The sequence below is a fragment of the Vanessa cardui genome, chromosome 8, assembly GCF_905220365.1.
Source record: "Vanessa cardui chromosome 8, ilVanCard2.1, whole genome shotgun sequence".
Classification (NCBI taxonomy): Eukaryota; Metazoa; Arthropoda; class Insecta; order Lepidoptera; family Nymphalidae; genus Vanessa; species Vanessa cardui.
Window position 1 is genome coordinate 984,700 of NC_061130.1, and position 15,495 is coordinate 1,000,194.

Genomic DNA, 15,495 nt, shown 5'->3' on the forward strand with positions numbered 1-15,495 from the left:
AAAAACCTATTCAGGTTGTCATTATATAATTGATCACAAGTATCAACCCATAGGATACAAAAAATGAACTTTAAGTAATATATTTTTGTATAAATTAATATGTTCTTAAGAAAAGGTGGATAAAACTCTATTTAAATAGTTTCCTAGGTATTTTGTCCACACACACAAAATATCAAAAGGACGTAAAACAAATGCATATTGCATGCAAAGAAAAATAAAGATTTCAAATTATATTGGGCACAGATTATTTAACATGTCACACTGAAAGCAATGTAATTTTAGTGTTTATCTATGGTCAATTAATAAAGTTGACATTGACGTTTTACAAAATATTCGATTGTCAAATTTATTTACAATCATTCTTAAAGTTGATAAAACGTATTTTTAAAAAAAACAAATACTCAAGATGAGCTGTTTCGACAACTTATCTATGCCGAGCTGTGTCTGGTTCGAAAGTGGAGAAAAACGGAACATCCTAGCCTCTATCTTCGCAGGTTTACTGGTTCGTAAGATGATGATTCACTACATACCTTCTCTTTCAACAACAAAAGCAAATATGTTTTATGATAATTCAGTACTAAAATGTGCATAATTCATATTTCACAATAAACCGTCAGCTTTAGTCCTAACGTGTTGAATATTGTGTAAGTTTTTCGTATGATTTAGAAAGCGAGAACTATACCTACACTACTACGTGTTTCATTCTTGTCACTAGGAATACCCTTTCTATTGAAAAATGACACTAAAACAACACTTAATCCATTACATGAAATGTTATGGACACAAATTATTTTATAAATTGTCCATTTCATCAATTTAACGCACTAATTCAATTAATCAATCTAATAAACAATATATAATACATGAAATTTCAAAATGCTATTGAAATTTAAAACTGTATATACTATAGCAAATTAACATGTAACTTTCTAAATTTGTTAACTAAATGTGTAATACAATGTTTTTTCCAGTTTTTCACTGGCTGGTGGTTCATAATTGATGCAGCATCAGTGTATCCAGGGGAGTTGCCAAATGCCGCTCATGTGTGTGGTGTGATGGCCACACTTTCTCTACTCATGGTCAACTCGGTTTCTAATGCCCAGGTTAATAAATTATAAATAATAATTTATGACTTAAGATTCTCTAGCACACTTGCTTAATATATGTAGGTTAAGTGTTATATGAAGAAAAACTGTGAAAACCTGCACTCATTCAATGAAACTAATATGTGTATTCTCTATATTGTAATTATAAGGACAAATATATAACATCTTAGTTCCTAAATTTCTAGGTCTTCACATATCAATGTTTACAGGTGACCTATTCACCACATCCCTTTTTTATTTGTAAAAGCATTTATATTAGTTGAATATACTTAAAATTTTCTCTGTAAAATGACTAATAGAAATCTAGCTTAACTGTGGATGGCCTTCGGCAAATTAAGTTAAGTGGTTTGGCAACAGACAGAGCTACTTTCAGATATATCATATCTATAGACTTATAGAGATTAATATTAAAATTATTATATTAGTATTATTTTTTTAATAATAAGAATACAGTCAGTCTGTTTTATACACGTAAGTGTTACACATAACAGTAGCTATTAATAAACGCTTTTGGCACATCCAGGTCACCACTATTGTAATTATTATTATGTGAAATAATGAGTAATTGAATTGGCAATCAAAAGAAATATACATACTCTTTTCGTCCATTTTAATACTAACTTAGTGGCCTTACTTATTTTTGTATTATGTATGGTCGACACTGCTCAAAGATATTAGTGCTATTAGAAATGGTAACCATTTTACATTGCCAGTGCACCCTTGGGGACTAAAATATTATGTTCCTTGGCCTTATAATAAGACTGGGCTACCTTACCCTTCAAACCAGAAAGTTATTGAACCATATTCCACCACGCTGCTCCAACGCAGGTTGGCGGATTTACATATTGCCGAATTTCATTGAAATTAGACAAATGCTTGTTTCCTTACGATATTTTCCTTCACCGTCAAGCACAAGATGAATTTAAACACAAATTGCTTGCCTGGGTTTGTACCCGCAATCATTGGTTAAGATGCTAGTATTCTAACCACTGGACCATCTCGGCTCATACATATCATTAGAAATAAGTAAAATGTGTGTCATTTCAATTGCAGGTCCGTGGTGAAACGTACACGGGTGGGTGTATGGGTCCACGGGGGGCTCGCCTCTGGTTATTCCTCGGTTTCGTGGTGGGCTTTGCATCGCTCATCGCCGCCTGTTGGATACTGTTTGCAAACTACGTTAATGCAGGTATTGCATTTATTTTTTCTACTTGTGAAAAAAAAAATTTCCTTTCTTTATTACACTATATGAAAAAAAAGTGTTATTTCCTTTTTTTAATTATTTTTATATATCAATAACTGAGTTCTACAGAATAATAATTGAAATTAATGAGGGAAAAGTATGTATACTATTGGTATTAGTATAAGTACCACTAGTATACATAATTTTCCAAAGTAAGATTTAAGGCAACCCAGGACCTTGAACCTAAAATCTAATATATCACTATAACAGTATCTAAAGGGGGTATTAAAGCACATTCCAATAAAGATATAGGAATATCTTTATTAATTTTTTATCATATTCAAAATAACTACTGACCTAAGCTTTTTAGTGGTCCAACCACAACGGTTGGACCACTAAAGAAGCAATGCAAGCAAGCAAAAACAAAGATGAATTGTGTGAAAAATGATATATGCTTGAAAAGAATGTTACTTGTGAAATGACATCAGACAGAGAAGTATGTAGGTCTATATGTCTTGCTGCGCTGACCTCAAATAAAATTGAGATAAGGACAGTAGGATGGTGATGATGATTCAAGAGAGATGATTAAAGTCATATTTCTAGTCCGTTATGCTAAATAACAAATTTTGTCAACAGGTAGCAGCAAACACACGTGGCCAGGTGTGAGCCTATTCATGCAAAATGCTTTCATTTTCGCTGGATCATTAGTGTTTAAATTCGGTCGCACTGAGGATGTTTGGGGTTAGACGGAGTATCAAAATACAAAACTGTGTTCTTTAATTAATTTGCATGAAATAATCTCGTTTTATCTTAAGATTTGCAAACAATAAGTAATAAAACATCAAAGAATGAATTTTGTAACTAATTTGACACATCTTTATTTCTGATCGAACATGATATAGCAAGTACACTTTAGCTACAGTACTTAATTGTTCCTCAGTGGTGACTCATGTCAGTTTTAAATTTATTGAATAGTGACACAATTAATTTGATTTTGGTAATGATGACAAAATAAGTTCAGAAAAAAATAACAAACAAATACAGACAGGACCGTCATACAAAAATTGCTAACGAAGAGCTTGCTATATCATTCCTATCCATAATAGCAGCTACATATATAATTTTAGCTTATTTGAAACATATAGACCAAATCATAGATTAAAACATTAAATATTACACTGAAATGTTGAGTCTACCTTTTAATATGGCCGTCGTCTAATGGTTTTAAAAAAAAACGGATGCTATTTTTTTTAAATCAATAAAATTAAAAAAAAATCTCTGAAAGTCTTCATAACTGTGTTATACGTATGTATTTTAAAAGTATTTCTTAAATTTATAGACTTGTATAATCAACATGCAGTACCGTTATCAGATTTATTTTAATTTTAATAAAAATAAAAAAAGGATCATGATAAGATTTTGTATCAAAAAAATACTGTCTTGCGTGTAACTAATTAAGTTCAAAATAATCATATGGAAATGTTTTATTTAGAAATAATACAAATTAAACTGTTAATTAGGCAATATATTTACATTTTTAAAATACATTGTTTTGTAATTGAAACAATTCAATTGAATATTTATATTGTAATGTTAAAAGTTCAAAGTGCATTCACCCATGTGTATTTCGTTCGTTTTAGAATATAATTTTAATTAAATATATTTTTCTACAAATGCAATATTTATTACACTTGCAACACCGAAGATTTAAGGCTTCGGTACACATGTGTCAATGCTGTCTTTGTGTATATTAACAAAAATAAATAATAAAATTACATTACTATTGCTTTGGTATTCCTTTATTTTAATTAAATATAAATAAAACCTTATTGATTTAAAGTTGAGTATTTGTTTTATTGATTTTTACTTTTATGGCACTTTTTTATTATTATTTTAAGTACTTTTGCTTTTATTATTTCTATGAAAACAAGGTTATTGGTTGATCATCAGTAAAAATATATATGATATATTTCACTAACAAATATTAATTTGAAGAATGTATATATTACTTCTATTGAGACAAATAGAGTTAGGATTTAACATCTTATAACGTCAAAATACCAAGCGATACAAAATGTATTAACGCTATTGCACTTTTTAATTAATTCACAAGCTGTATGTATGTTCAATGAAAACTTAAATAATTATACAATTTACCTTTTATGAGAATTAGTTAAAAAATCAATATAAATTGTCACCGGCCGCACAAGTTCTGCCGCCCTTACCATCCGGCAAGCATATTTGATTCGGGTCACACTGTCCGTTTCTGTATTGACAGATGTTGCTTTGATTAGGACACTCCTCAGGCGCGACGGTTACCCCATACAGCCTTCTCGACGCAGTGGCAATAGGAACTTGTCCTCTTTGCAGGGTTAAATTATTGATGTATTCGATTTTTAATCTGTAATCATATTGTTTGATTAAATACAGTCGGCAGTGATCTTCCTCATGTTATGATTTAAAAAAAAATAATGAATTGTTTCATGGAATGTAATGTATTAATTTATATAAGATTATTATTAAAAATGTTTACGTTTTCCAGTCTGTCCAATAGTAGCTGTCTCCGCTGATCGCAAGACCAAATGGGTATGAGCAATTGGCCACGATAATTTCACTCTCCAAAGTGTCAATGCTGACGCATTTAATGGTATAGAGGCCGGCATCAGTGAAGCAAAGACGATCTCTTGACCAATCTATAGCTAAGGAGTTTGGTAACTTCACTTCCGATTTGTCTAGGAATACGCCCCTTTGTGAGCCGTCCATGTTAGCCCATTCGATTTTAGGTCCATTGCGGTTCCAATCCGTCCAGAAAATTTTACTGAGAAATAAACATTTATATTACTTTAATTTACAAATTTATTTTAGTAACAATGACACTACAAGATTCATCTAGTAGATTAAATACCATAATTCTTTGAAAATGATTTTTAAGCTTTTGATATGCCTATGTATACATACCCTTTTCCAGGATGAACTGCAATGCCACGAGGATTAAATATCCCATCCCTTTTGAATAAGACTTTTCTTACTTTCGTGTCCAAATTTGCTACTTCAATTGTAAGTTTCTTTGAATCAGTCCAGAATATATTTCTTGCCGTCCAATCAACAGACATTCCTTCTGGTGACTGAATATCTATAAAAGAAATATTTACTCTTATAATTTAATTATTGTAGGTCGTTGACATTTTGTTAAGTAAGTAAATAATGTTACCAACCGTATGACAAAAATTGTTCAAAGTTTGATCCATCGTATGAGGTTCTCTTAATAGCGCTGGCACCAACATCGCCCCAATAAATTCTTCCAGTAAGACAATCAACATCAATACCAACTGCTATCTGATATATGGCACTATTGAGGGGAGTAGCGAATTCTCGTGGAGTCACTTTAAAAGGCACGCGGTAGACTGATGCCCCATCACTAGCAACTAAGAAATTCCCAGATTGCCTCGGATTTATTTCACAGTAAGTGCCATTGCCATTGTAACCTGTGTTACATTCACATTCGTAACCCTCACTAGTCTTCAAGCAGGAAGCGTGATTGTCGCATAGATAAATGTTTGTTCTGCAATTCATCTCAGCATTGCAAGTGTAACCATCTCCGAAAAATCCCTCGCGACATATACACTGGTACGATGCTTCTGTTGTGGTACAAATCGCGTTTGGACTACAGTCGTTCGCTACATCACACGTCTTGCCTAGAGGAACACATTTTGAAATGCCTTCGCCTTCGAATCCTTCATCACAACTGCAATAATTGACCTCTAGTGTTTCATCATAGAGGCAAGAAGCATGTTCTGCGCATACTGCTCCATTACACAGCTGTCCATCTGGTATGCAAGCATCGTTTTGGTCTTTGATATAACCTTCGATACACTGACAAACAAATTCATCAGTGTTCGGATCTGGTCGACATTCGGCATTATATTCACAGTCGGAGTTGTTCGTGCAACTAAAATTGGGTCTACACACATATCCATCGCCGTGGTAACCAAGATCACAGACACACATCATTTCACCGGTGGCTGTGTCAATGCAGTGCGCGCTAGGGCCGCATGAACAACTTGAGCCTGTTCGTTCAATGCACTCGTAAGCATCTCCTTCGTATCCTTCAGGACACACACAATGTCCCTGTGATTGCTGCCCCGAGAATGAGCAAATGGCGTTTGGTGGACACTCTGAATCCGTGCTACAAGTAACTAGAAAAAAAGACAAACATTTCATTATTATCTATTGATATGTATAATTAGTAAAACGACTTATTAAATACCTACTTGAAGTATCATTATTTTCCTCAACGACACTTGTATTCTTTGGTTCTCTATAACTATCTATACGACACAAATCATTGTTTCGTTCATCCTTATATCTTGAGTATCCAGGAGGACAGAAGCACTCATAATCGTCGTTGATAATTTCACAATTCGGAAGCACATACGTTTCATTGTATTCAACTTCAGATATCACTGCCGTGGTTGACTGTAGAGGAGCGACAGACATTTCGGTGGTCTCCGTTACATCTGGTATTGAAGTGGTATCCTCAAAACAGTATTCGCCATCACCACTAAAGCCGGGATTGCACTGACATTTGTAACTGTTGATTTGGTCTGAATAGCTACAATACGCATATGGTGAGCATCTGCTGCATATGTTATCAAGTGTTTGCCAACATCTTTGCCCATCTCCAGTAAATCCTGGCTTACACGAACAAACTGGCTCTTCCCCTGGGCTATCTATACATTGTGCGTGAGGATCACATACCTTGTCTCTGCAACGTGATACTATATTGCAACTAATACCGTTCCCTTCGTAACCGTCACGACATCTACATTGAAAACCGCCATCGTGATTGTAACATTCAGCATTGCTGTCACAATTGTGAGTGGAAGCTGCACATTCATCTATATCTACACAAATATGAGCATCGTCATAGTATATACTAGTAAAACCTGATTGGCATACACATGTAAATGAGTCCCCTTGTACGACGCATGTGCTATGAGTACCACAGGAATTTCGTCCCTCTATACAAGGATCCTCTTGACCTCTCGTTTGAATTTTGTTACTAGTACTATATCTAACAATATTTTCCCTCGTTTCGTAGCCTAAGTAATTCTTAATAACCTTCAAAGTTGAAATTTCGTTTTCTTCAGACGGCGGCGCATATCTACATGGGTTATATGAAAACGTTTGAGATACTCTCTGCTCGTACTTTTGTCCGGTAATTTTATTGGTAAAGGTTCTAGATGAAACACTGTGTATTAGACCGGCTTCAACAATGGTATACTCTTCGTTATATTCAGAAATTTCTAATCTCGATCCAGGCGGTACAACTGGGATCGTACCACGGATATCAGCGTCTAGGGTTATCTGATCAAATACGTCATGCCCAATGTATTCCTGATTAATCGTGACCCTGTCATTGGAGTCAGGGAAATATATATCGGCTGTGTGATTAAAAAGTCCACCGGTTAATTGATATCCGTTTTTCGCCGATCCCGACGGCTTCGCGAATAGCCACCCTAATACGCCACCAAGAACGGTTAGAAGTTGTAAACTGCTACCTAACAATGTCGGTGCTTGCGAAAGAGCTGTATAAGTTCTTCCATCGGCGACCACTACGTATGCTTGGATGTCTACGTCGTTAAGGTTAACGTCGTTGATGATACCATTTAGCTTTCCGTGAACTCTTAATGGAACATCGTCTTTGATGCAAGATTTTCCATTCCCGTAGAAGCCTTCGCTACATTGGCAGCAAATACCGGTTTGATAATCGACACATCTAGCTTGCAAGTGACAGACGCTGGGGCCGCTCTGAGCGCACGTTCTGGTCTCCTCCTCTACTTCCACTTCGTTCTGATCGTATTGGTCGGGGACGGCTATGGTACCATCTATTGTTATGTTTCCAACGCGGAATACGTATTTACCGGGCTCGCGAGTGTTAGACCATCTGAAATTACAAAATAACATTTCAATAATATTTAGTCACTTTTTCGACACGAAAATAACTAACTGCCTTCATTATCTCCCTGAATATTTAATTGAATTTTTAAATTAACTATTATTATTATATAGAAAAGTGACTTATATAGACTGGCGACTTATCTATGAGTGGTTTGGCTCCCTGACACGATAACTTGCAGCAAATAGTCTTAAACAGTAAGTTACCCTAACACGATAGACCTTCTAGACACTTTGTATGTGTAAAATTTTTAGACTACTGTTTAACATAAATAAATATTAATTAAATAAATTTACAATACTGTGCTTCCATGCTCAAATACTTACGAAACGACATTCCTAATCTGATGACTACCAGAGCCTCTAAGCGTGAAGAGACGGCCGTCTTCCGCAATGAAACCAGCTTGAGCCTTCGCATCAGGCATACTGCCTGGCTGAGTCTCCTTTTGTATCCACTGTATTTCCCTTTCAGGATACAACATTTCCACAAAACTCTCCGTACCGTTGCTAATAATAGCAATCTGGAAGCTATTCTTACGGTCCTGCCATTGTTTGCTTGCATATGTAACGTCTATCCAACTGGCAATAAACACGCTCGTTGGTCTAAAATCGTAGTAATCGTGGAAGTTGTTTTGCACGCTCTCTTCCGCCTTGACCAGCACATGGGATTCATTGGTTTCTCTATAGTAAACTTCGCCGGATTCTGTGGTGTCAATGTTCGCATAAAACGCGGCTATAGATGGATACGGTAGGGGAAACTCAGCGTTAAGAAAGGTTGGAATATCCGCTCTGAACGACAGCACGCCATAATTGTTTACCTGCAATAAATTAATATATATAAACCTCAAAAACGTATATTTTTTTTCATATCATATAGGAGCTGGGAAATTTATTGGTACGTGGTAAGTAGGTGTTCCATATTATATTGCCCAGAAGAGCTTAATAATAACAGAATAGATTTTGGTGATAATGGACATCAACGTGAGGAATCATACACTCGTAAACAAAGTGGACAATACCCAGTATTGAAGAAGTATCTGACAAATTTATTCTTCTCGTATATTCTGATAATGATAATTTATCTATCACTTTTAGTTTACGTTAGCGTTTAGGTATTTGCAGAAAATATGTGTTCGGCTATATTCCTAAATGGACTTAGCGTTATATTTCTATGATTAATAAATAAAGTCATCTCAAATCAAATTATTTACTTAATAAAATAATTTTAAAAAAATACATACATTGATAATATATTGATAACATTATACATATTATAAAATAAAGACCTCCCGCAGCGCCTGTACGTGATACGAGCTGCACTAATAAACAGAGTGATCCATGAAGCAGAATTTGGTGTTTAATTCATATTTCATTAAGATCTAGTGTTAATTCGGTAAATATAATGTGGGTGAAGTTGTCGATAAAAAAATATTCCGATCAATAGAAATGTATACTGATATAATTTATCATGTTGACGTAAGGAATAAGTTTGTACCTATGTTAAATTGTACCGGCCGTGGTAGGGAATTTGAAATAAATTAAAGTTTTAGTCGCTTACAAAAGTTGACGAGGTAAGACATCCGCGCGACCGAAAACTCGCACAGGTTCATTTCGTAATAATGATACCTACATAACAATTTATCTTCAACGATTAGGTAGTACGGTACACAAGCGTTGTTTGTTAGTCGCATAGTGATAACAATATCACACGCTTAGGCTACCGTTGAGGTCTTGACACTTGCTTAACTCACGATAACACAACACTGTTACAAAAATTTCTAACAAATTACACGCTACGTTATAAATTACATAATTATGATTTGTAATGTTCAACATAATTTTGCTTAAATTGTAACATTGTTATATGGATTTCATTTCTGCTTTTTGGTTTAATATGTAATTATAAACACATTTTGTATCGGTGCAACTTTGCATAATTAGTATGTAGGTATCTTATTTATTATTATTTTTTTATCAAAATAAATCATGGCGACTTGATGGCCTTTCTTTACATAATTTTTTTTATTTTTTATTTTGATTGAAAATATGCTTAGTTCTATTTTTTGAGTAGATAGGTGTACCTGTGTTTAAATAGTATCGTTTTATATATCTATGTACAATTAACTTATAAATATCATATCATAAACTATGAGTCTGATTACCTTGAAGTTTACCAGGATTACTCCTTTTGATCACAAAAAGAATTTTTGGAAATTTCAACTTCGAGGACAAGAAATGGGCCTATGTAAGAAAAAATGAGCCCCTGTTCGAAATTTGTTATGCAAAACTATTTTTTAATATTTGTGACAAAAGTATACCTAATCTAGTTATTTATTTTACATTATCATTTTACCATCAGATGCCTGTATATGTACAAAATCTCAGAATCCAACCTCAATTAAGAGTCGGGTTCTAACCATTCAGCTTTTCGCAAGCTGCACATAATTAAATAAAAAAAAAAACAGATCCTAGGTAAGTATATCTCGATATTCGAAATGTGTCAACATTTATTTCTAACTATCAGTAATATACTAACACAAACGTACTTACTTCACAAAACGATATCGAATTACAAACGTCAAACCTAACCTAAACTTATTAGAAAAATTGCAAATTTGATACCAATAAAATGAATTATATCACTTTACGTTGTGTAATAAAGTAATTAGCAATCATCACATATTTTATTACGTGATCAATTGTTATAATAAAGCTGAATAATTTGTATGCAGTTGTTTAAAAATTTACCTAATTAAAATATCGATTCAAGAGTTTCTTTTAGTCTATTTGAAAAATGTTTCGTTTTTATTCTGTAGCTTATTAAAAAAATATAATACTTGAACTAAAAATTATATTGAAGAGTGTAAAATGTTTTGACCAAAATCAGAAATGCATTATATTCGCAACGCTGCACTGATAACGTTTTGTACAGCGACGGATGTGCACGTGGGCGGAGGATACGTCGGTCAATGACCGCTAATTACCTATCCCTAAAACTAATAACTAATTCCTATATATTACCACACACCACATTGACTAACAATCTAAGTAAACGATGATTACCTCAACGAAAACATGCTTCAAAGGAATATATCATGTTGATCATGGTATCATGCATATGGGCCACCTGATGTTAAGTGGTCACCATCGCCCATAGACAATGACGCTGTAAGAAATATAACTATTCCTTACATCGTCAATGTGCCACCAACCTGTTTACACTACAACATGTTTACACTTTCTTATTGATTGTCGAAAATCTACCACCGGTTCGGAATATAATACCTCATACCTGAGAAGAACCGGCGAAAGAAACTCAGCGGGACCTTTTTTTAATGTCAATTTACAATATACAGTAATAAACATATTTTCGTTATTTGAAACAACCTGGAGGCGATCATCTCATTCTCAAGGTGTGCAGTCAACTATAAAGTCATAATATATTATGCATGTATGATATATGTTAATTTACCTCTTGAATCACTGTGTCTATAAAAAAAAAACTTCGAAATCCGTTACGCAGTTTTAAAGATCTAAGCAAGCATACGGTCAGACACATAGCGGGAGCCGAATTTGTTTTATACTATGTTGTGATATAAAGAAGATTACTGAATATTTAAGTAGTCAAATCTGTAAAATGTCAGTCTGAGAATAAAATATTAAGCGTCAAATAAACAACTACTTAAACTAATAGCTAATTATGTATTACTTAATAAGAAACACTAATAACTATTGTTCGGTATTTAGGCAGGTTAAAGAAAACTTCTTTGGTATTGCTAAATACTTTTATCAGAAGATACAGGTGTTACTAAGACAAGAAACCTGCCTAAATACCGAACAACTATATTACTATAATACTAGAATATTTAAGGAGTCAAATTGCATATCTGTAGAATGTAAGATTATAAAAATAACAAATACGAATTGAAAAGCGAATACATTTCAACAATTTTGTTGCTGCACTATAATGTTTCGGAAGCTCCATGTGCATTATATAATCTATATTAATATTAATGAATGTGAAAGTAACTCTGTCTGTGGCGACCAAACAGCTGAACCGAATTCGATGAAATTTGGTATGAAGCAAACTCGAAATCCAAGATAGGACATAGGCTACTTTTTTGCCTAACACATGACAACCAACACCCAAAAACACAAGCGAAACCGTGGGCATCTACTAGTCTGATAAAATATTAAGCGTCAAATAAACAACTACTTGAACTAATAGCTAAATATGTATTACTTATTAAGAAACACTAATTACTAATAATAAACGTATTGTTTATTTAACTGGTCAACAACTTCTATTGTTATAAATTTCGGTCATTGTTCTAATTTAATGTATCAATGTAATTAGCTGACACATTGTATTTCATGTATTAAGCATTAAGCTTGTCGATCAATTAATCTATACATGTAATAAAATTCAAGTGTCTGTTTGTAATGTTAAAATAACTGTTTTTTACAAAATTCATATATCAAAATCGTCATTTTACAATTAAGTGAAGCTACCACCGGTTCGGAAAGTAGATTCCACCGAGAAGAACCGGAGAGAAACTCAGTAGTTTCTCTTTTTCAACATTTAAAAAAACAAAGTCATGTTAGTTAATACAATTATTTAAATTAATATATCCTGCTTGGAAGTCAACAGGTATTAACTCCACGCTTTTTTATCATCTATAAAATCTTGTATCGAATAATATGCTTTTTTTACCAATGTATTTTTTACAAACGAACGAATTTACGAAACGGCAAAGTTAAAAATGTCAGCGGAACTTTATTATAGAAACGGATCCTTCTTGGGGCAAGGTACCCAAGAACCAGACCAGCAGTTTAAATGCTGAAGTTTAAAGTCAATTTTATTTTATCAATGTTTGTACTACGTGGAATTTCCGAATAGAATATTTGAAATAAACTCGACATCTATTTACTCTTCGGTTTTACTTTCAATAGATTATCTGTATCGACTACTATCAGAACCAAATGTAATCAGTATCAATACCATTGGAAAGTCCGCGCAAAATCAAAAGCATGATCAAAACTACAACAAAGTTTCTATCAGAATCAATGTTCTTTATTCCAGTAGGCTTATAAAACACATTTAAATCGTCACGTAACTTTTGAATCAAATGTAAAACAACCTCCAGTTCGAAATGTAGATTCTACTGAGAAGAAAATAGACCATAAGAAATTTTGTAATAACTCGTCACCATTTTAATTACAGAGTATTCTGCCTAGAAATCAATAAATAGTAAATCCACTCTTTATCATCTTTAATATAATCTTGTATTCAAACTCAAATTGCTTTATTAAATATAGAAGTATTACACTTTCTTATTGATGGTCAATTGAAACAATACCACCGCTTCGGAAAAGAAAATACCCTGAACTGAGAAGAACCGGCGAAAGAAACTCAGCGGGTTAATGCAATATTTATCAATGTTTTTCAATCAGTTGTTTTAACAATCAAAAAAATTAAAGCTTAAAAACACGAGTTTTAAATTGAATTTTAAAAATAATAATAGGTCATGTTAAAAATAACCATGCAATTTTATTTTAGAATCAAACTAGCGACCCGCCCCAGCTTCTCACGTGTACAATACTTACATTAAATATACTACAAGAATTTGTTTAATTGCGCCTGTTTCTTTGTACAAAAACCTTCCTCTCGAATCATATTATTTATAAAAAATCACATCAAAATCCGTTGCGTTATTTTAAATATCTAAGCATATATAGGGACAGACAGCGGAAAGAGACTGTTTTATACTATGTATGGAAAGGAAAGGATATTGTCCCCCAGGAAGGATGTATCAACTTTGCGAAGTCTGAAACTTGATGTTATTAATTTACCCTTTCTTTTTTTATGGTATAGGTTGGCGCACGAGCATATGGGCCACCTGATGGTATGTGGTCACCATCACCCATAGACAATGACGCTGTAAGAAATATTAACTATTTCTTACGTCGTTCGTCAATGCGCCACCAACATTAGGAACTAAGATGATATGTTCCTCCTCCTTCCTCCTTGTGCCTGTAGCTACACTGGCTCACTCACCCATCAAACCAGAACACAACAATACCGCGTACTGTTGTTTAGCGGTAGAATATCTGATGAGTGGGTGGTACCTGGCCAGGCGGGCTTGCACAAAGCCCTACCACCAAGTAAACCTTTCATGTTCAAATCTAAAGAGCACACGATTAAAGTGTGATAATTTTTTTTAAGATTTGCAAAAATGCAAAAATTAAATTAGACTGCAGTGTCACCACAATAATGGGTTTTGGCACGCACTGAGATAGTGGAATTGTGCATTCAACGCCTCCGTTCATTCTCTTTCCGTCCGAAGAAAATATGTACAAATTTATTTTTGAATCAAATTTCTTAAATCGCGTCTGATGAAAGTGCTCGACATTTTTTATTTAACTCGTACACTATTTACATTTTATAATAACGAATAGAAATTATTTACCGCTGTTTTATTATAAAGCACTTATTTCCACAGATAGATTTTGACACTAGAATTAAGCCGATACATTCCTAATTAGTCGTAACTATTAATGATTTTTTTCATTCGCCTAATATTTTTCTAAGCTGAATGATTTACATTTTATTTAAAAAATACATTGATGATAAATTCTACAGTCAGAAATTTGCAACATTGCAAACCAAAAAATGTAGAAATTAAATAAGTTAGACTATTATTAATAATGACTATGTTTATATACAGTTATAAATAATAATAATAATAATATACACATGCGACAACATACTCAGATTTATATTTACATTTTGCCGCATCATTAAACTTTAATTGATTATTTATTAATAATAATCTAATTGGATTAATAATAGATATAATTATTGAGAATATATTTTTTGTAAAACCCCATATAAGTTATAAGGTATCAACACAATTTTAATATACACAAAAGCGGGTACTCACGAAAATATTCTCATAAGTCTCGCCAAAGAAGACGATGGGTACGTTCAGAGGTATTTCTGGGGAGGAGACCTCGGCTCCCCGCGGCAAACGCTGGTCGAGCCCTTGTCCATGGGGGTAGAATTGGTCGCGCGTTATTGCGCATGCGCACCCAACGAGTAATATCACCAGCCCGCCCGTCCACATTGCGATGTCACACCGAACTAGCGAGAAACGTACAAATTTGACACTGCTTCATATAGTTTTTTTTTTTGGGAACGATAAAGCCGGGATTGTTTTCTTGTCATTACGTTTTGTTACTGAAAAC

The 15,495-nt window shown here is 33.6% G+C and overlaps 2 protein-coding genes across 2 annotated transcripts; one reads left to right on the top strand and one right to left on the bottom strand.

Moving 5' to 3' along the window:
- The first annotated feature begins 303 nt into the window (after positions 1-303).
- LOC124531722 (transmembrane protein 50A) lies at positions 304-3,142 on the top strand. The gene is made up of 4 exons (XM_047106233.1): positions 304-502; positions 972-1,103; positions 2,160-2,295; positions 2,926-3,142. The coding sequence occupies exons 1-4, from the start codon at positions 407-409 to the stop codon at positions 3,033-3,035; spliced, it is 474 nt and encodes a 157-aa protein (XP_046962189.1). The 5' UTR covers positions 304-406; the 3' UTR covers positions 3,036-3,142.
- A 1,312-nt stretch (positions 3,143-4,454) lies between these two features.
- On the bottom strand, positions 4,455-15,387 carry LOC124531723 (nidogen-like). Its single transcript, XM_047106234.1, has 7 exons — positions 15,192-15,387; positions 8,575-9,065; positions 6,561-8,236; positions 5,505-6,485; positions 5,248-5,422; positions 4,823-5,107; positions 4,455-4,690 (listed from the first exon to the last, which is right to left on the bottom strand). The coding sequence occupies exons 1-7, from the start codon at positions 15,372-15,374 to the stop codon at positions 4,471-4,473; spliced, it is 4,011 nt and encodes a 1,336-aa protein (XP_046962190.1). The 5' UTR covers positions 15,375-15,387; the 3' UTR covers positions 4,455-4,470.
- Between the last annotated feature and the right edge of the window lie 108 nt (positions 15,388-15,495).

What these genes read in the sequence shown, in the direction of transcription:
- LOC124531723 (XM_047106234.1), bottom strand. Translation starts at nt 15,374, where the DNA reads ATGTGGACGGGCGGGCTGGTGATATTACTCGTTGGGTGCGCATGCGCA. An exon ending in AGACTTATGAGAATATTTTC is followed by an intron (nt 9,066 to 15,191) that starts GTGAGTACCCGC and finishes AATTTATTGCAG; the next exon opens with GTAAACAATTATGGCGTGCT. An exon ending in GCAGTTCATCCTGGAAAAGG is followed by an intron (nt 5,108 to 5,247) that starts GTATGTATACAT and finishes TTTATTTCTCAG; the next exon opens with TAAAATTTTCTGGACGGATT.
- LOC124531722 (XM_047106233.1), top strand. Translation starts at nt 407, where the DNA reads ATGAGCTGTTTCGACAACTTATCTATGCCGAGCTGTGTCTGGTTCGAA. An exon ending in CTATCTTCGCAGGTTTACTG is followed by an intron (nt 503 to 971) that starts GTTCGTAAGATG and finishes TGTTTTTTCCAG; the next exon opens with TTTTTCACTGGCTGGTGGTT. An exon ending in ACTCGGTTTCTAATGCCCAG is followed by an intron (nt 1,104 to 2,159) that starts GTTAATAAATTA and finishes TTTCAATTGCAG; the next exon opens with GTCCGTGGTGAAACGTACAC.